The sequence below is a fragment of the Olea europaea genome, chromosome 4 (assembly GCF_002742605.1).
Source record: "Olea europaea var. sylvestris chromosome 4, O_europaea_v1, whole genome shotgun sequence".
Lineage (NCBI taxonomy): Eukaryota > Viridiplantae > Streptophyta > Magnoliopsida > Lamiales > Oleaceae > Olea > Olea europaea.
Genome location: NC_036240.1, coordinates 2,604,498 through 2,625,628, shown reverse-complemented (window position 1 = coordinate 2,625,628; position 21,131 = coordinate 2,604,498). Strand labels below are relative to the sequence as shown.

Below are 21,131 nucleotides of genomic sequence, written 5' to 3'. Positions count from 1 at the left end.
TCTTCAATGTTCTCTTTCAGCATCAATCAACAATTCAACGCTTTTATCAATTGTAGTTTTTGATAGAAACCTATTTTTCAATTCAATCCAACTAGTCGTGCAACGTAAATGCTCTTCATTTCTAGTCGTGCAACGTAAATGCTCTTCATTTCCTTCATGACTTTTAATAGACCGATGCAAATTATGCCAATCTTTAAATCCATCATTACCTAGTTGGCCAACTTTTGTTACATTTATTGGTATTTTAAACAACTTGCAACAAAAGCAGAAGATCCTGTCCATAGACACTGAATATACTAGCCATCTTCTATCAACTGTTTTCCCATTTTGTAGCAATCGCTTATATTGTGAAGAATCGAAATGTCTATTTGTATAATCTTTCGGAAACGAGATGTCATCAACTCTTTTTGGACTCCTTTCAACTAAGTAATCCCTTGTACTTTGATCAATAATTTTCTAATTCCCGGGATCATCCAAATTTAGAGAAAAGCAACCCTCTTCTTCCTTATCATCTACTTCGTTAACATCGGTAGGTTGACTCACTTCTTCATCCTTATCATCTACTTCATTAACATGGGCAGGTTGAATCTTTACTTCATCCTCATTCAACGCATTCACATTGTCACTTTTGAAGTACTTGTTAATATCACCTACTTGACTTTGAATTAATGCAATTTCATTTCGTTTTCTTTTCCTCTTTTGAGCACCAGACTCGTATTTAGGAGGCATAGTAATATCCAATAATTAGCCTAAAAAATAATTACAAAATAACTCAATCATCTCACAATTATAGTTTCCAATATAGTTACTACGTGCGCCTGTGCAATTGTTCATCTTACAATAAGCAATCATATAAACCGACCAGGCTGTAATTATATAAGCTGACAAGGCTTCAAATATTTCCAATCTCTTTAATAACAACTTAGGGTAAGTCATTGCTTACCTGATAAATGAAATTTTGACGAAAATTGTGGAATTACACACTTGAGAATGATCCCATTTTCTGAGCTGGTGGTAAGCTGATCTCAATATTTGGATTGTGTCAACGATACTCTAGCATAGCAAAAAGAAACACGTAAGGAAATAACAAGTATATGATGGATTAAAATGAAAGAAATAATCAAGGAAAATTATAGCGCAAGACGTGGAAAAAATTGTAATAGCGAGAGGATGAACTAAACTCTAAACTAATAGTCTAATACGCAAATAAGTTGAAAAAAATAACAGAAACAGAGTATGATTATGAGGTTGAATTTCACAAATTCTATAACATGAATGAAATAAATAGACATTATAAAAAAAAAAACCCACATTGCTACATTAATCATACAAGCTAACAGATTAATCAAAGGAACACAGGCTACTCAGTTTCTTTATAGAACATCAGTTTAGTTTACATATATGATAACAAGTGTGGACAACAAAGTGATGAAATCTGTACACCGACTAAAAAAGTTCATAGTACAGCATTCCCTCTTATAATTCTCAGCTGAAAACAAATCCCCTCTCTATTAGAAGCAAAATTATGCAACTATAGTCTACCCGAGTTTTTCTTTTGGATTTTTCCTGAATTCGATTTCTTCAACCGTAAAGATTGGATCCAGTATCAACGAATTCGTTTTGGATGATTCTCGGACGCCATGGTCTAACCCAGATTCTTTAATCGGGCCCATTCAACCCGGAGTAGATTGCATTGTTTTGGATGATTCACAGGCTATATGGGCTGACAGTGTTAAGAAGAAGAGAAAGAGGAAGATGAACAAGCACAAGTTGAGGAAGTTAAGGAAGCGGCTAAGGAGGAAAACATAGACTCAGATAGTAGTCACATTATTTTCTTAATCATCGGGCAAGGTATTCTTTCTTTTTGGGGGGATAAAACATACCTCAATTATTTGTTTAGGTTAGGGTTCAACCTATAGATCCCTTGTTTTACTGTATCACAAAAGGATTTTGGTAAATTAATGACTTTTTATGGTGGAAGAAATTGTTTAAATGAGTTGCCACATCCTCGGAATAAGCTGACAAAATCTGGTTTGTTTTTATTGTTATTTGTTGAGTAAACATTTCTTGGTCGGGTAATTTGCGGATGGTATGATGGCAATTTGACCGAGAATGTTCTATGTAGCATTATTTACATGTTTTATATGGTTCATTTGATTATGAATTGAAGGAAATTTTCAAATGTAGTGCACATTGTCAAATAAGTTGATTTAGATGAACTGAATATAATGTATACCTGATGATATTCGTTTTTCTCTGCTACATATTTAGTTTTGCGTAGGGAGCTTCGTTTGAGAAATACAGGTTCAGGAGCATGGTGTATACATCCATATACAAAGCAACTATTTGCTCATATGCTACTTAATTCTACATTATAAATATAGGCAGACGATTGAAGCTTTTGCCTACTAGTTTTAGCTAGAATGGCACGAAATTATACATGTCATGTAGTTTATAGTTCCTTCATGGCTCATTATATTTCTCAATCCTTCCTCTAGTCAATGGAAACTGCAATCAACACTATTACAAGTTCTAAAAACCAGATATTTTACACCAGTGCTTCACAATTTTACACTAGTCACGCCTCATTCAAACTTGTCACTCCTTCACAATTTGACAACGTTAAGCACAAATGCACAATCACGCCAAATGTATTTGCACTGGAAAACAGACCTGTACAATTTACAAAATTGAAAACCTTACTCTTAAACATTTGAAGCCTCAACAGACAGAATTCAAATACTTTAAACCAATAACGGAGAACACGGGAAAAGGGAATTGAATAGCTGAAAAACTTACTTGACAGAGGTGATTCCAGTACTACCATAGACAGACAAGGATAAAGGACCACAATAAGTTTGTAGCAAAAAGCCAATAACAGAATAACTGCAGCAAAAACACGTTGTGCCTCAGTGCCTGTGTCCGTCCATCAATGCAAAAAATGGAGCAGCGAAGCCAGCGGCAGGAGCAGAAGCTAGAAGAAGGGCCAAGGCAGATTCGTGGTGGACTCACCGGACTGTGTCACTGTGAAGAGAAGAGTGACGGTGACCGGACGCCTGATGGTGGGGACGAGGAGTGACAGTCATGAAAGTCGGAGACGACGTCGACACACACTCAGTGCATTCAAATTTTTAGATTTGGGAATTTAGGTATTTGAATTGGATTTGGATAAATGGATTGTTGGGTTAGGATTTATGGGTAAATGGATTGTTGGGTTGGGATTGGTTTAGTTATTGGATTGGGCATTTCATTTGGGTTGGCTAGAAAAAAAATAAAGGCCAAAATGAGGCCCCCTAAGATCTTGGGCCTGACGCGCAGGCCTCATTCGCCTCGGCCCAGGACCGGGCCTGATAGTACCGTAAAATTAAGATAAGCTAATTGTGATACATTTGTTATGCGGTACACCCCTAACTTCATGATTTCAAAAACCTGTATTGTGCAGAGTTCAAATTGCAAGTGATAAATCTTATGTCAAATAAAGATGAAATAATATAACGATTTGGACGATTACTCATCACTAGGTTGATATTTTAAGATGGAATTCAAAATCCTAGTGTGTGTTGGGTAAAACATTTTGTATATTATAAATTGCATGTCCTGAGAAATGAATGAATAAAAGCTTGTGGGTTCTAATAAACGTGTGAATAAAAATGATGTTTGATCAATTTATAAGTTAGAAAAAGTTGTACCAAAATATTCGTTTGCAATGTGATATTTGAGTGTATTAAGTACATACAAGCAATTCGATCTGATTAAGTGGCCCTGTTTGGTACCCATTTTTTTCAAAATGCATTTTTCTCTATCTTCTTTTCACCACATATTCTTTATTAAAATAATATTAAACGTAAATAAAAAACTTTTACTTATTTTTTAACCACACATTTCCTATCAATTTACTATTTAAAAATACATTTTTACATAAAAATGTCTCCCAAACACAGATTTAAATGATTTGAAAATTCATATGCTCAAACGAATCACCATCTTCTATGAGTATAATAAGTTCAATAACCAACATGTAAAAATATGAGTTACTCTTCTTAACAAGATTGATTTTTTAGATAAAATCACAAATTTTAATACGATCAGTTAAACAAAAATTAGAGTAATTTAATACTTAAATTTTGAAGTTATTAGGATACCAAATATCCCGCCCCATGTTGCTTGTCATGGGTGGGGACGACAGACTAGGGACGTGATCCCCTTATTTTTGAGATTATTTATTTTTATTATTTTAAATTTAAATAATATTTAAAAAATAAATAAGTAAATGAAAATTTTGATAATGATATCTCATTGGTCACGAGACATTAATTAATTATATATGCAAGTCATTAATTAATTACATATTCACAAACAAAATTTATCTATAGATACTACACACAAAGTCAATATCAACTTTGTGTCAACTACTAACGATATATTTGTGCTCGTAATATTCTTTCTTTCTTTTCTTTTTCTTTTTTCTGCATTATATTAGTAATATAGTAAGTAGTGACAATATTTTATTCTTTATTAACATAACATTATCTTTTGTTGTAAAATTATTTACAATCGATTTGTTGATTACGCAACATTAAATCAGGACAAATAATATAACAATTAAAAACGATATTATAAAAAAAAATCGATCGAGAATCAAAATGATTTTTAAGGGTTGAGCTTGATATACACTCTTGTGTACAATGAGCGTGAGGCCAGTGAGGGAGCTGTAAGCTTGGTTCTGTCCAAGCAGAATAACCCGTGCTATAAACGGAAGAAATTATTGTTGTAACTTTTTCTATTAATAGAATTTACCTAAAAAAAGTATCAATTAATTATTTAAATATAATTAAAAATGGTTAATTTTGTAGGGTTCATAAAACTCCACGAAAGAAAAGCAATCCACATTCAAGACCTGTTGATTTAGTAATCGTTTTAACATCTACTTTTCCTTCCTCTGTAATTTTTGCATTCAGGTTTTCTATAAATTCCCATTTCATTCCATTTCGAAACCCCCTCCCTTCTCTCTCTTCTTGCTTCTGAGTGCGTTTTTCTGTGTGAATTTCTAGATTTGTTTAAATTTGGATCTCTCTGTGTGTTTATGTATATATCTACATCTATATCTATATCTATATCTATATCTGTTTGATTATAATTTTTGTTCTTTTTTAAGTAATTTTCTGCTTAATTTGAATTTGCGTCGTGTTATTTTATCTGAAACGGCGTCGTTTTGACATGTTTAGATAATATGATTTGCTGCTGTGTGTTTAATTTTTGGACAAGAGGAATAAGGGTTTGTTAACGTTACCATTAGGTGCATTAAAAAGTATGCATTTGTGATCATGTGGAATGTGTTGGGTGAGACACGTGTATAGCAATGATTAGCAACTCACACCGTCAATTTTTTTCGTCAAATAAGTGTAGAAGGTGGGATGCTGGCCCTAATGTCGTGAAAAACCGTCAACAGTGACTACTAAAACATTAGCAAATCCGAACCTTCATAGACCAGCAGCAATAAAGTCGTTCGATTAGTTGACTTTCAATAATACCTTCTTAGCTGGGTATTTATCATTTTATCTCACGAGTTTATAACAATTCAGCTCGAGCCGAAGTTGTGCCTCTATTAGCCACATTAACAAATCAGAAGCCATCTTCGAGTCAAAAAATTGGGAAGTGAGCCACAAAGAAAGTCGAGAACGAAGAATAGAGTTACCAAAGATGCGTAGAAGTTTCCCATTTGTTGAAGTTAGATGGAGCCCCTATTCCCGGTGTATTCAATCCGACCCAACTCGCACGGTTCTTACAACAGAGTCGATGATTTTAAGGCATACCCCTTCCACATGTAAGAGGTTCATTGGAGCATTTTAAATATGTTAGTTTTTCTTTTAGAGTACATTTGGTTGCTAATATTTTCTACCCAAATTTTTTCTTTGTGCTGTTTGATTAATATTTTTTATAAAAAATATTTTTTTACTTTTGGTTACGTGATTATATTTTTATCAAAATCAAGAAAAATATTTTTTTTAGGAGAGTAAAATTTTATTTTTCAGGGAATTCACTCACTTTCTCTCTTTTATCCATTCTCTCTTATCTTATCTACTCACCAATAAAAAATGGACAAGTATAATATTTTTTAGATTGAAAACTAAATCAATCAAATACATTTAATTAATAATTTTCATACAAATAAATTCTAGGCAATTCCTAAAATTTATTTTCTTTCTATACAAATTTTATGTTTGTAATCAAACACACCGATATTGTAGACATTTGAAACATTCTAGATTAAATTTTAATTATTCTTAATTTTAAAATTCTGCTTGATCTGATTTATGGCATATTTTTCTTTTTGTTGGATGACAGTATAGTAATTTTTTCTTCCTCTTAACGAAAATAAAAAATAAAATAACTATTCGATGGCACGTAACTCTAGACATGATAAATATTTATTTTATTATGCACGTTTATCTTTCTCGTGGTTCCATAAAACTTTGCATATTTGGCTTATTTTGTCTAATGTTTATAAATTATTTGTAACTAATAATATTATTTTTCCCTCACACATTACATAATAGAGAACAAGTACCATTCACTTACAAATTCTCCTTTTCAATTTTTTCATATAATTTAAAATGTTTATAGAAACTTCCCAAATGAAGTTCTTTCACTACTTTTAGGACCAAGTGTTACATCGATTATATGCTATGCACTCGTTAATACATCACTAGTCTTTGGTATTGCACACTAAAGAAAGTTGACCTTATAATTGAGCAATTAAGTTCCTGACAATCATTATTTGGTTAATAAGTAGGGTACAGTTTTTAGTTCATGAACCGAATATTTTATTTTGTGAGTGTGTGGTTGACAACGAGTATGTAAGAAAAAAGGAGTTTGAAAATAATGATTGTCAAACAAGGGCTAAGTCTTCGATTGGCAAAATTTATAAATTGTTTTATATTATTCATTTATTTACCATTGATTTTTATCTATTTATAAACAAAATCATTTGTTAATTCTTTTCCAACAGAACTAAAACATGATAACAAATATGAATCAAATTTACTAATTAAATAAAGAGAAAATTGCAACCGAGGTACCAAACATTTCGCTTATTAACAGACTTTGCCCAAACTTTTAGTTTGTGCCATCGTGAGTACCAAACATTTTAAAAATTTGCAGTTCAAGTCCAAAATGATTGTTTCTATTAGTTTGACCGTTAATTGACCCAATAAATTGATTTTGACCAATTTTACAAGGGGTAAAATTGTAACATTGAAATAAAATTAAAAAACGAAAAAAAAAAAGAAAACAAAAAATCAAAGCCACTGTTCACCTTCTCCTTCTTACACCCACCCCCACACCCCATACATACGCAAGCCCAAAAACCAAAACCTATCCAACTTCTTGGCAATCACCATCCATCCCACTGACCGTCGCCTCCCTAACCGCCATCGTCCATTTGTAATAAAACATCATTCAACTTTTAATTTTGGTTAAAAAACTTATTGTTGGTGTGTGTAATTGTTTACACCTTCATTGTCTTTATTACTGTGAATAGTGATTACTGCAATTCAGAGCAACGACACAAACTGCCTTAGCTTCGATTGCAATAAACCATGGCCACACCAAAATTTTGAAACCCTATCCGTTTCTCTTTCTGACTTCACTTTCTCTTTCTATCTCTACATACACTTCAATAGAAAACCTACGCAAGTTCATCATTCATATGGCCTCCAAAAACAAGAAAAAGCTTCTTTCGAGTCCTTCACAGGTTAGTTCCTTATTCATTAAATTCCTTAAAAATTTCTTTGTTACAGCCCAGAACCATAGAAAAATCAAAACCCCGCTAACACCACCATGACCACCACCACCATCATAGCAATAACCCATTAACACCACTATCTATTCAAGAAGAAGAGGAGAAAGACTCGCCGAATTCAAACCCAACAACTTTATTGCAATAAGCAAGTCCAGATTAAGTTAAAGTGAACTCATAGGCACCGGATTCATAACCCAATGCACAGTGCTTCTTTTATGCTCAATTCATTTACCTGTTCAAATTGAGAGTGAGATTTATATTGTAGATCAGAGATTTTGATAGAAGGAGTGGTGGCCTGAACTATCCAGATGGAGTGGTGGCCAACGTAAGGTGGCAGTGCCGCCAACGATTACCTCCGATGGTTTTGGGATAAAGGGTTTGGGGAAGAAGGGGATGGTGGTGGGCGATGTGTTTGATTTTTGTTCTTTATTTAATTATGAGAAGTTGAACAGTGAATGACTTTTGATTTTTTGTTTTTGTTTTTTAATTTTATTTCAATGTTACAATTTTACTCCTTATAAAATTGGTCATAATCAATTTATTAGGTCAAGTAACAGTCAAACTAACAGAAACCGTCATTTTGGACTTCACCTGCATATTTTTGAAAAGTTTGGTACTCACGATGGCACAAACTAAAGATTTGGACAAAGTTTGCTAATAAACGAAAGATTTTGTACCTCGTCTACAATTTTCCCTTAAATAAATTTAAGGTCAAATCAATCTTATCTAGTTAAGTCGATTGCATGGATCTCTATTTGAATCTAAATAAGTCTTAGCTAAACGGATTAAATACCTTGGAATTCAAATAAAGACCGCAAAAATAGTAAAAGTGTATCTCTATCTTTTGCTAAAAAAATTGTAGAATTTTACTACGTCTAGATTTATAGCTTACGTCTCGGTTTGTTACAATTCAAAAATTATAAATTAATGATCAAGTAATTCAAGCATTAAAAAAAAAATAATAATAAGTACATAAATCAATTAACTATGCAAAAGTTTGAGAATTGAAATTAATTGTTTAGATCTAAATTACATCATTCGTTCCAACAAATGATTTAATTGCTCATTATAACGAAAGATAAATAAAAATAAAATAAAATTACAATACACATCGATTTAAAGGCAAAACGAGTAAAAATAAATAAATTTCTTGCACTATGAATCTTTATTCTTCCGGCCAAAGCCTAGAACCCTCCTTCAATTCTTTATTCTCTTATATATTTTTCTTCTTTAACAAAAATAGAGGACCTAACACCCGGATTAAACAACAACTAAAAAATATTACGACTCGGATGGACAATAGATCAATTGTTGTTTTCATATCACGATTACATCGCGGCAAATAGCCATCCAAGGTGACCACTGGTTGATTGTGGGTTGCATACCGTGATTAATCTTTCTTCCCATCAACCCCGTGTGCGTCATGTAAGTCTTCATATGCTTTACAACTTCAATTAAGCTCAAAATCTTCGTTTTTACTCCAAGTAACATAAAATTTGATTTCTTCCTATGTTGACAATATAGACACTAAATTAAGTAGAAATTTGCTCAATTTGCAAATATATATTAAAGTTTATAAAACAGAATAAACGTATAAAATACTTTTATAACACACACACACACACACACACATATATATATATATATATATATTTATATTTATTTATTTATTTATTTATTTATATGTGTGACTAAAAATGAAACTCTGCAAAAACGTCTTTCATACATTCTTCATGTTGTCGAGCAAAATAGTGGTATTAGTGCGGTAACTATACTTAGAATCTAATTCAATCTTGTAACTTTATTTTAATTTGTTTAATTAGATAGTATTCTTTAATTTATTTTAAATTTGGTAGCCATGCTTTAATTTGGTTTCAATAGGATACTTACACTTTAATTTGATTTCAATTAAGGTAAATCCATCTAATTCCACTAGCAATAAACGATGGTTATCAGTTATGACACGTAATCGTTAGTTGAGGTGTAAAATAAATATAATTTTATTGAAATAAATGACGATACTAATTTTTTGATTGCTATATAATCAATTCCCTCAGTTCAAGTGACGGAATTAAAATGGTGATACATAATTGAAATTAAATTAATATATAATTACCCTATTAAATATAATCAAAGTTTCAATTACTTAATTGAAATAGAGTGAAAGTATAATTATCATATATGGAATTTACTCATGATAGCGATGTGGTCATTGGGTAGCTTGATGGTGACGTTTTCAGAGATACAATACACACGAAATTCGACAAACTTGTTTGGCCAAGCTCAAAAGTCATGCCAAAAAATTGGCTTCCTTTTTTTTGGCCTGGCTTTGAGATTGGCCAAACAGCAGGGTTCCACACGAAATTAGTAAAAACCTCTATAATTAATCATGACATTAAAAGATTCAAGAGAGATCGTGCCTCATTTAAGAAAAAGCCATCCCCACATACACACACACACACACAATGTTTAAGTTATGCAAATTCAATATATGCACGGCTTAACACGGTTCTTATAATCATCGAAGTAGGTTAGACACAATATCGATATTAAGTGCTTGTTTGATAAAACTTTAAAATTTTACAACTTGTCAAACTTTAATATGAAAAATACATTTCGGGCCTGTTTGGGCCTGATTTTTTTACCAAAAAAATTGATTTTTTGACCGTTATTTCACTATTTTAGTCGTTATATTTGACTTCTTCTCTCACAAGTGGATCCCACTTTTCTCCTGACTGTCAAAAAATCAATTCTCAAAATTACTCCCAAACAAGCTCTTCATAAAATTCACGACTTCTATCAATTTTTCAAATTCATTTCATAATATTTTATCAAAATTTATTAAAATTTTTAAATATTTCTTCATTGTAGGGTGGGTCACACACCTATGTTCATTTCTTATTTACAGATTGGCTAATGCCTCTTGTCCCGGGAAACATAGGCCCGGGATCTCCAAGGGACACATGTGTTCCTCTCTATAGGTAGGGTCCCTAGCATATGTGGCCTGTGATTTCTAGCAAAACTCTTACAGATTTTTCTCAAACTAATGAGCCCCATTACCCCGTGGGCCATAACTCTCTCTGTTTCTATCCGACTAAAGTTAAAACTACATCCAAATACATATACATATTCAACTTCAGTGAAGAAAAAAAATAAAATTAAGATAAAGAAAAAGCCTTTTGGATCTAGTTTTCATTGTGGCTAACGGCACCCAATCTACCCCACATGACCTTTATATATACATCCCTCTCCACCCACCCCAAAACCACAAAGCCTCTCCACCCTTCAGTTTTTCTGCCCCGACTCCCCCCAAATAGCCATAAAACCGCCATGAGAATACGGAAGCACGCCAAGATTTCTCCATTGGTATACCCTTCATCTTCGTTGAAATCAGGGACCGTGCTTCAGACCCATGTTTGTCAGCTGAATCAGTCACCTTGGGATGTTATGAGTTTTTCGCTACCATCACCACTGCCTCCGCCGTCGTTCCGGGTTAGTTAAATTTAGTCTATACTGACTCCGTTTTGGTTCTATAGACAGATCTGTTAAAATCCATTTGTGATTCTTGCCTAATGTTCCTTCATTTTTGCTGTTATTCTTTTTTCTTCTAGGGTTTTCTTAAAACCCACCATTAGGGTTGATTAGAAAATGCGAATCAAAGGATTTTTGTTGTTTATTTGGGCTTGGGAATTTGAATTACTTTGTGGGTTTTCACTGTTTTGGTTTATTATAGCTCGGGTGGTTCCATTTTTTAGACAGAATAATTTTTATGCAGGTAAACGGAAACGACGATTTTGATAGAAATGGGAGCTTGACAGAATCTATAACAGCTTTTGAGAGGTAATCTGTTTATTCTATGTTTAATTTGGACTGGCTTACAAGTTTTTCAGCTCTTTATTGATACTGAAGACATTTAGGGTTCTGTAATCAATCGGCCTTTATGAACTTTTCTATTTGCAGATAATAAAGTTTTGAATTTATTTATTTATTTTTTATTTTTTTGAAATTTGAACTGAACTGCAATGTTGTCCATTGGATTTCTATTAGCAGTGCTGCGTTCATGAAAATGTCTACGGATGACGTGGAGATCGAGAATATGAAATGGGATTATTCCGATAGTGGCATCAAGGGCGATGCCGCCATGGGCAAGGCGGAGGAAGGGGTAACAAAGAAAGACAAGGAGAATTTTTTTTGCTGCAAAACTGATGGGAAGGGATGGAAATGCAAGAGGAAGGCTGCAGAAGGGAACTCCTTATGCGAGCACCATTTATCTCTAGTACGGAATTACAATAACTGGGCTGCACCGGCAGCCAAGAAAGTGGATAGGGTGGTGGCTGAATCTCGTAGGCATCCACGGGCCAAGAAGGCTGCTTCAACGTCTAATCCATACGAGTTCTACTATTACTCGGGGTTTGGGCCTCGCTGGGGCAAAAAAAGAGGCGAGAACGATAAGATTAGCAGCAATCGTGATGTACCTAAAAATGTCGATCAAGAACGTGAAATGGTACAATCCTCATTGCCCCGAATTGACAATGAAGAATCCGATATCGAGGATGAGATCGAGTATGAGGAGGAAGACGAGGAGAGCAGCGAATGCGGGAGCAGGAGGAAGAGAGCCCGGAAGCCGATTAAAGCCAGATCGTTAAAGTCTCTGATGTGAGGGGAAAATTTGGTGTAAAATAATGTGGCATTTGATATAATGGCAGGTTACTCTTTATAGTCTTAGGTGTTTTACTTTTCATTTTACATGGTTTTTTGACTAGTAATTCAGATGCCTGTCGTTTTGTTAATAACAAGGGTAAAATTGTAATTTTTAATATTTTAATGCATTTTAGCATTTATGTGTTTATTGATGTTTTGTGGGGGGAGAAAAAAAAATTCATCATCTACTAATTAATAGGATATATTTGCTATTTAATTATTTTAATTTTTTATCAATGCAATTTTATTTTGTAAGTATGAAGCCACGTCAATGGAACGTTTCTTCATTATGTACAATTTGTATTAACTCAGATAAAGTGAGAAAAAGTTCGAAATAATTATTTCTCATAAATTTACGAGTAATTGGACAACATAGACACCCTGCAAAATAGTAAAAAAAAAGAAAAGAAAAAACATATAATAATACAAAAAAAATAAAAAAGAAAAATCCTAAAATGCCATTCTTCCTATATTTGTGGAAGTAGAGTATTTTTTGGTATTTTCTGAAAAGCCCCTATTTTGGTAATTTAAAGTGTTTTATAACATAAAAAAAATATCTTATCTAAAAGTAAATTTGTGGAAATAGAGCCTTTTTTGGTATTTTTTGGAAAGCCCATTTCTAAATGTAAATTTCTCGTCTTTAGCCTTCTCTCTGTATATATATCTGTGTGCGTAATTCGCATGTACGGACACACGTATGCATGCAAAGAAAACTTTGATGATCTTGATTTCCCATGTTAGGATCTATCATTTATGATTCCGTCGTTAGTTGCATGCCAGGTGTTTGATTTTTTGTCTACTTAACGTCTGTTTAATTTTTCGTCAATGTTTACTTGTAAATTCCGAATCTAATAACATACTTAAACTGGGTTGCATTAATTTTTTCCTTAAATTACTGATAACTCTATGGCGTAATGAGATTTTAGCTTCATTTTATGTACAATTACTACTATTTCATCCGTATCTCTGTTTAGCGAAAGGAGTTCATATAATAGCTCCGATTTCAATGATTTACGTGGTTCCATTCCTTTATACAGTCTCTTGGACAGCGGAAAGAAGGGACTTCAAGAGGTTCTATTTGTTTATATTGAGCAGTGAGTTTACTGCGGAAGGTTGCTGAGGAAGCTTGTTCCTTTCGGCGATAATTTATAATTTTGTCGTTCATTCTTTGTCGATGTTGTCAACAAATTCTTGTTGCCTCTCAACTTTCCTGTTTCCATCGACTGTGATATCCAAATACACTGGATAACGATTGGATACGTTTCCATTTCAAAGAACTGTGAGCCAAAACCGAACAAGAATTTTAGCCAGAGTCATAGTTTGAAGCCAAAAAGAACTCAGCTCAAGAAAAGTGAATTTCCTCAAGACTTCCAGAATTTCCATACTGTGATCCCCAACAAGTTAGCAAGCGTGGTCATCAGAGTGAAGCATTTGCAGTTGAGAATTTTGTGCGTTATTTGCTTGAGTGAACTTTTGAATCAATCTAGCAGCAGAATTTGGATGTCCTGATAAAGTAATGAAAGATAAACTTGACAACGACAACGATGTTGATTCGAATTGCAGCAGTGATGAAGAGGACAGGGACGGGGAGCGGAAGAGAGGCGAGGATCCAATAGGACAAGAGATGTTGGTAGAGGAGGAGAATCTGAATTAGCCTCTAGATGCTGATGTTGGGTTGCGAATCAGAGTGTCGGAGTATTTCGAGCAAGATGGCACTAAAATTGACTAGGAGGATGAGATTGATGACGGTTTGGTGAAGGAAATCAATATTCTCGATTTTGGAGAGCTTTGCTTTACGTCCTAGTCCACTAATTGTTCTTGTTTTCCGAAAAAGAAAAAAAGGAAAAAAGAAAAGTAACAAAGGAATCCGAAACCCATAAAATCTGTATCCAGAATTCTATCTTGTGTTTGGTAATTTGCCTAGACGTAATCATCCTCCCTTGCCAAGAGGAACGAAGGCTAGCTCACTGCCCTCTTAAGTTAAGAATGAATTGGCACCGCATCCTAACCCTCTTGTCACTTCACTTAGCTTTCATGCTTGACTTCTTATATCTTGGTTTCTAGGGTTCACTTTGCGACCTTCAATCCCCTACTTCTGGGATCCTCTTCTTGGGGATTGGCTAACAGCTATGCCAGCTTTTTCAAAGCTTATGTAATAGGAGCACGAATCCCATTTTATCGCAAAGTAAAAATGATCCAGGCAGAGCATTTTCAGGCTTTTTAAAACAAAAGCACCAACTCGATATGATATGCAACATTGCCAAGAGTTATCCACTTTGTAACAATTTCAGGGCAAGTGATTACTGGAAAGCTTTGAAAGAGCTTGAAAAGCAGCAAAGGTGTGCTGGGAAGCCAAGGATCAACTCCTCCTCAGGTAACTGAAACTCCTCATTTGTTACTTCTTGAATCTCTTTAAGTCGATTCTTCCTTTTCTTCTCGATTCCTATCTGTTTGTTATAATATGACGTCTTTAATTCCCATGATTAGACTGTCAAGATAGATATAAACATTGAAAGAGATTTGGCCTACGCTCTCTAAGTTAAAGAATGCCCACAAATTTTGTTCTTACGAGGAAACAAGATATTGTAAAGGGAGAAATTGTTGGATATTGGTTAAATAAATCGAGAATTGAAAATCGATTAAAGTTCGTATCGATTTCGACCAAATACTCAAAAGATCGACTCAATCCGTTTAGGCAAAATTGTTTGCCACTTCGTCGCTTCGGGGCGCACAAACGGGGATCGACCTGCCCGGTCAGGTCAAAGTTAAAGAATGCCCACAAATTTTGTTCTTACGAGGAAACAAGATGTAAAGGGAGAAATGTGAGGATTCTCCTTCATTGTTATATATACATCCCATTTGTTATCGCCTTTCATAATTAAGTTCTTCAAAATATGCAGAACTAGAACAGTAGATGAATTAGTTCAGACGATTGCACATTTCTTTATAACGCGAGAAAACCTTCGGGCATTATAGATGTGGCTCTATCACCACCATCTTAGTTCAATGGAGGTAGTGTTGTGTCCTTTCCTTGTCCTCATTTTACAGGTTTTTTTGTTCGTTCATTTCTTCTATATATCGTTTTGAAGCATCTAACATTTGCTTCCAGCTTGCATGTAATCTCTAGTCTCTACTATTAGATAAGGAATTTTTTATTATTTATTTATTTTTTCCAAGATGATGCTGCACACAGTCTATTCAAGATCAAGAATTTGGAAATTTTATCTAACTTGATAAAGGTTGAACCCCAATCTTGAGGGTCTCTACCGCCCCACCCTTAGAGTTTTGTGAGGGAGGTAAATCGTGGAATGTGCTCCAGCAGGCCAGGGAACAAGAGCTGCCTGTATACTGCGCCTACAAGGAATCCAATTCCATGTCTCAAGTATCGAACCCCCACACTGCGATTGCCAGTAAGATGTGAGATAACCTCACTCCTATCCTTTGCACCATTGGACTATGCTCCGAGGGACAACTTAATACTCTAACTAATGAATTGAATATTAAGAAAAAGAACTCAACCGAATTGTATGGTTTTAGATTAAAAGTACCAAAATTTTTATTTTTATAGCTAGAATCAGACCAAACTATATTGTTAAGCTTGGTTGTAGTAAAATGCTCACTTAGGGATGGGAAAAAACGCATTAATTTGATACCCGCGGGGCTTCTACCTAGACGTGCAGGGATTCCTTGCGCAGTCTAGCGCGGGGGGAGGGGTGGGGCAGGTACATGAAATATGATTCCGTCCTCATTTAAAATCCATTTCAAGAAGTACGATTGTAATCACAAAATAATAATAATAATAATAATAATAATAATAATAATAATAATAATAATAATAATAAGACTTTGAGAAGGAAACTTGGACTATTCTACGTTTGAAAAGACATAATGATTTTCACCAACCACAAAAAATAAAAAATAAAAACAAAAAATAAAAAATAATTAATTAATTAATTAATGAGGGCAATAAATGGGGCAAGCTCCCACCCCTCCTCCATCCTAGATCCACACCGCCTTAATTGGGGATAGGGATGAGCAAGGGGGTGGAGTGGGGTGTGGGGGACGAGAATAATTGCTCCTATCCTCCCCGTTATACCTAGCTTTCTTCAAATCAACATTTCAAGTCGACATAAAAGTTGGAATGACTTATGTAAGAACTTCATGTCGAGACACATCATCCATTTTTTTAATGCTAAAGATGCATGTACTTATTAAAAAAAGGTAATTAGCACAAAATATTCCCATTATTTGCATTCATAGAGCAAACTGTCATTGTTTCAAATTCGACATTTTTTAAACTTTTTTTTTGTGGAGTTGGTCCTTTCGGTCTGAATTCAACAATTTCTTCTATCAAATATGAATAATTGGTACAAAACGTCACTTTCAGTCGCTTTCATTGTGCCAATCATCCATATTATTTCAATTTCAGCACTTGGACCCTCACATAGACATTTTTTTGTACAAAAAATTCTCATAGTCGTGGGGGGTCGGGGGCAACGCCCCCGAAAGAGAATTTTGATTTCTCTGCATGTATTGAAGGGTATATTTGGCATTTCGAAAACCAACATCGGATGAATGAGAAATTACGAAAAAGGCCTCAACCATTAGTGAATAGACACCTTTTCATAAAGGTGCATTGTTTGGAAAGGGTGCATGGTTTGGCCTCAACCATTTCGTCCACACCCTTTCATGGTCTATAAATAGGACCCTTTGGGTGTCCTATTCCTCACAGTTTGATATGCAAAAACGTCTCTCATCCTCTCTTCTATCCAAAATCAAAATCATTTCATTTATTTTGATTTTCTTTCATTTCATTTTTGGAGTACATAAGCCTACATTTGGTTCGTTGTACTTGTGTTTTGGAGTGCTACAAACACAAGTGTAGCCGTTGTATCTTGGGAGTCGATTGCCGAAATCCGTAGGCACCGTTGCGGGGCAAATTCGACTTAATGACAAAGAGTCCAACTCTTGCCTCGGCTTTGTCACCATCATTATACTTATTTCGGCGTCACTATTCACAAAATTCTTCCAACAGAAATGTGAGGATTCTCCTTCATTGTTATATATACATCCCATTTGTTATCGCCTTTCATAATTAAGTTCTTCAAAATATGCAGAAACTAGAACAGTAGATGAATTAGTTCAGATGATTGCACATTTCTTTATAACGCGAGAAAACCTTCGGGCATTATAGATGTGGCTCTATCACCACCATCTTAATTCAATGGAGGTAGTGTTGTGTCCTTTCCTTGTCCTCATTTTACAGGTTTTTTTGTTCGTTCATTTCTTCTATATTTCGTTTTGAAGCATCTAACATTTGCTTCCAGCTTGCATGTAATCTCTAGTCTCTACTATTAGATAAGGAATTTTTTATTATTTATTTATTTTTTCCAAGATGATGCTGCACACAGTCTATTCAAGATCAAGAATTTGGAAATTTTATCTAACTTGATAAATGTTGAACCCCAATCTTGAGGGCCCCTACCGCCCCATCCCTAGAGCTTTGTGAGGGAGGTAAATCGTAGAATGTGCTCCAGCAGGCCAGGGAACAAGAGCTACCTATATACTGCGCCTACAAGGAATCCAATTCCATGTCTCAAGTATCGAACCCCCACACTGCGACTACCAGCAAGATGTGAGATAACCTCACCCCGATCCTTTGCACCATTGGACTATGCCCCGAGGGACAACTTAATACTCTAACTAATGAATTGAATATTAAGAAAAAGAACTCAACCGAATTATATGGTTTTAGATTAAAAGTACCAAAATTTTTATTTTTATAGCTAGAATCAGACCAAACTATATTGTTAAGCTTGGTTGTAGTAAAATGCTCACTTAGGGATGGGAAAAAACGCATTAATTTGATACCCGCGGGGCTTCTACCTAGACGTGCAGGGATTCCTTGCGCAGTCTAGCGCGGGGGGAGGGGTGGGGCAGGTACATGAAATATGATTCCGTCCTCATTTAAAATCCATTTCAAGAAGTACGATTGTAATCACAAAATAATAATAATAATAATAATAATAATAATAATAATAATAATAATAATAATAATAAGACTTTGAGAAGGAAACTTGGACTATTCTACGTTTGAAAAGACATAATGATTTTCACCAACCACAAAAAATAAAAAATAAAAACAAAAAATAAAAAATAATTAATTAATTAATTAATGAGGGCAATAAATGGGGCAAGCTCCCACCCCTCCTCCATCCTAGATCCACACCGCCTTAATTGGGGATAGGGATGAGCAAGGGGGTGGAGTGGGGTGTGGGGGACGAGAATAATTGCTCCTATCCTCCCCGTTATACCTAGCTTTCTTCAAATCAACATTTCAAGTCGACATAAAAGTTGGAATGACTTATGTAAGAACTTCATGTCGAGACACATCATCCATTTTTTTAATGCTAAAGATGCATGTACTTATTAAAAAAGGGTAATTAGCACAAAATATTCCTATTATTTGCATTCATAGAGCAAATTGTCATTGTTTCAAATTCGACATTTTTTAAACTTTTTTTTTGTGGAGTTGGTCCTTTCGGTCTGAATTCAACAATTTCTTCTATCAAATATGAATAATTGGTACAAAACGTCACTTTCAGTCGCTTTCATTGTGCCAATCATCCATATTATTTCAATTTCAGCACTTGGACCCTCACATAGACATTTTTTTGTACAAAAAATTCTCATAGTCTATTTTCTCCATTAATGGATTATAAAACGACTAATTTACCATTCTCTTTAAATAAACGAATAAAAAACTAGCATAACAAAAACTACCCTCTCCAACCATACCCTTTTTTTTTTACATCCGTGCACACCCCCAACCCCACAACCCACCCCTAGAGAGAGGAAAATGTGTTTTTTTGGATTTTCAGCCGGCTAAATGAAAAGGGAGAAATAAATTCAGGTGGAGGAAATTCTCTCTTACTCGATATCAAATAACCTTTGGATTTGATGTTTAGAACAAGAACTCGATTCAATTATACGTTCTCTGATTAAAAGTACCAAAAATATTATTCTTATTCCAACTTCGATTCGTGTTGAAATTTGGCCACTCTGTCAAATGCCATTAGTTAAATTAACATTACAGACTAACGAGAACATAAACGGTTGAGGTGTCACTCACAAGACATATAATCCAATCTATTAATACACTCAAGACAATTATTAATTGTCATCTATGCAAATCGCCATTAATATTTTGGACGAAACAAAACACAACTATGAGCAAAGACTCGCTTCACGTACAGAGGCCAATCTCACAGACCTTTTCTAAAATACACACTTACGTGGGGCCCACATAATTTTTTTTAAATACATGTGGGGCCCCTGCACAGTGAGGAGCCTGTAAAACATCTGTGACTAAAATTCTGTACACTGGGCATTAGTGCTATGAGCAACATAGGGGCAATGTGATGTCATTAATAGTTGATAAAGTTAATGGGTGTCTTGAAGTGTGATGAAAAATTCTATATAGTATGGTTTAAAAATATAACCCGACACCCTCACAAAGGCCTCTATAAACTTTGGAGTTTCTCCACACCGAAAAAGCCACTGAAGTCCATAAGAATCCACATTAATGGACCACCTTAGAATTTCTTTTAGCCCTTTATCAATGTGAACATAGACGGTTAAGGTGTCACTCCATGTCATTTAGAAACATGACGTGTCATCCAATCTTTTAGTGTTGATGATCCAGTTCTTTTGAAAAAGGAAAAAAAAAAAAAAAGGAGAAATTTTTCATATATACAAAACACCATTAACACAACCACATTACACCGTGCGACATAGGTGTATGTGATGTTGTTTAAAGTTGATAAAATTTGGTAGGTTCCATGAAATTTGTGGTGAAAAATTGGACAAATGTGCAGTTAAATTTTGTCCATACTAACTCCACTAATTTGGTTCTATACACAGATCCAATAAAGCACATTTATGAATCTTGTCAAATGCCTCTTCACTTTTGTTGTGGTTCATGCAGGCCATAAATGGTTGAGGTGCCACTCCACGTCATTTAGAAACCCATAGTTGAGTCTATTTATGCGCTCCACATCAGTCACAAGACATGTCATCCAATCTTTTAATGCTCATGATCCACTTATTTTAAGAAAAGGAAAATGAAAAAAATAAAGAAATTGTCATATATTCAAAACACAAATAACACAGCCACATAACACAGTGCGACATAGGTGTGCATGATGTTGTTTAAAGTTGATAAAATTTGATGGGCTCCTTAAAAATTTGTTCTGAAAAATTGGACAAATGCAAGGTTAAAACTTAAGTTTGTTCATGATCACCTTTTTAGCAAACAAAAGTTTTACCAATATTTGGTAAAAATCCAATATATTGCATGCAAACATCGATCAAAGATTTTGCTCATATAACGATGCCACCATCACTATTTCTATGCTCTTGCTTCGTTTCCACCACTCGCAAGCTACAAACCAAAGTCACCATCATCTAAAATTTCTGATCTGGTTGTTATCAAAATTCTATCCTGAGTTTTTCTGCCCTGACTACCCCAAATATAGCAATAGAATTGCCTTGAGAATATGAAACCACGTCAAGATTTCTTTACTGGTATATGCTACTTCTTCATTGAAACCTGGGACTGTGCTTCAGA

At 34.4% G+C, this 21,131-nt stretch overlaps 1 protein-coding gene across 2 annotated transcripts; it reads left to right on the top strand.

Annotated features, from left to right (window-relative positions):
- The first annotated feature begins 11,010 nt into the window (after positions 1 to 11,010).
- On the top strand, positions 11,011 to 12,650 carry LOC111393272. Of its 2 annotated transcripts, none has more exons than XM_023018724.1 (3): positions 11,011 to 11,293; positions 11,577 to 11,641; positions 11,849 to 12,650. In XM_023018724.1, the coding sequence occupies exons 1-3, from the start codon at positions 11,027 to 11,029 to the stop codon at positions 12,459 to 12,461; spliced, it is 945 nt and encodes a 314-aa protein (XP_022874492.1). In that variant the 5' UTR covers positions 11,011 to 11,026; the 3' UTR covers positions 12,462 to 12,650. The 2 variants fall into 2 exon arrangements, with proteins under 2 accessions (XP_022874492.1, XP_022874493.1); XM_023018725.1 differs by having other exon boundaries at positions 11,014 to 11,293; positions 11,852 to 12,650.
- The last annotated feature ends 8,481 nt before the right edge of the window (positions 12,651 to 21,131 follow it).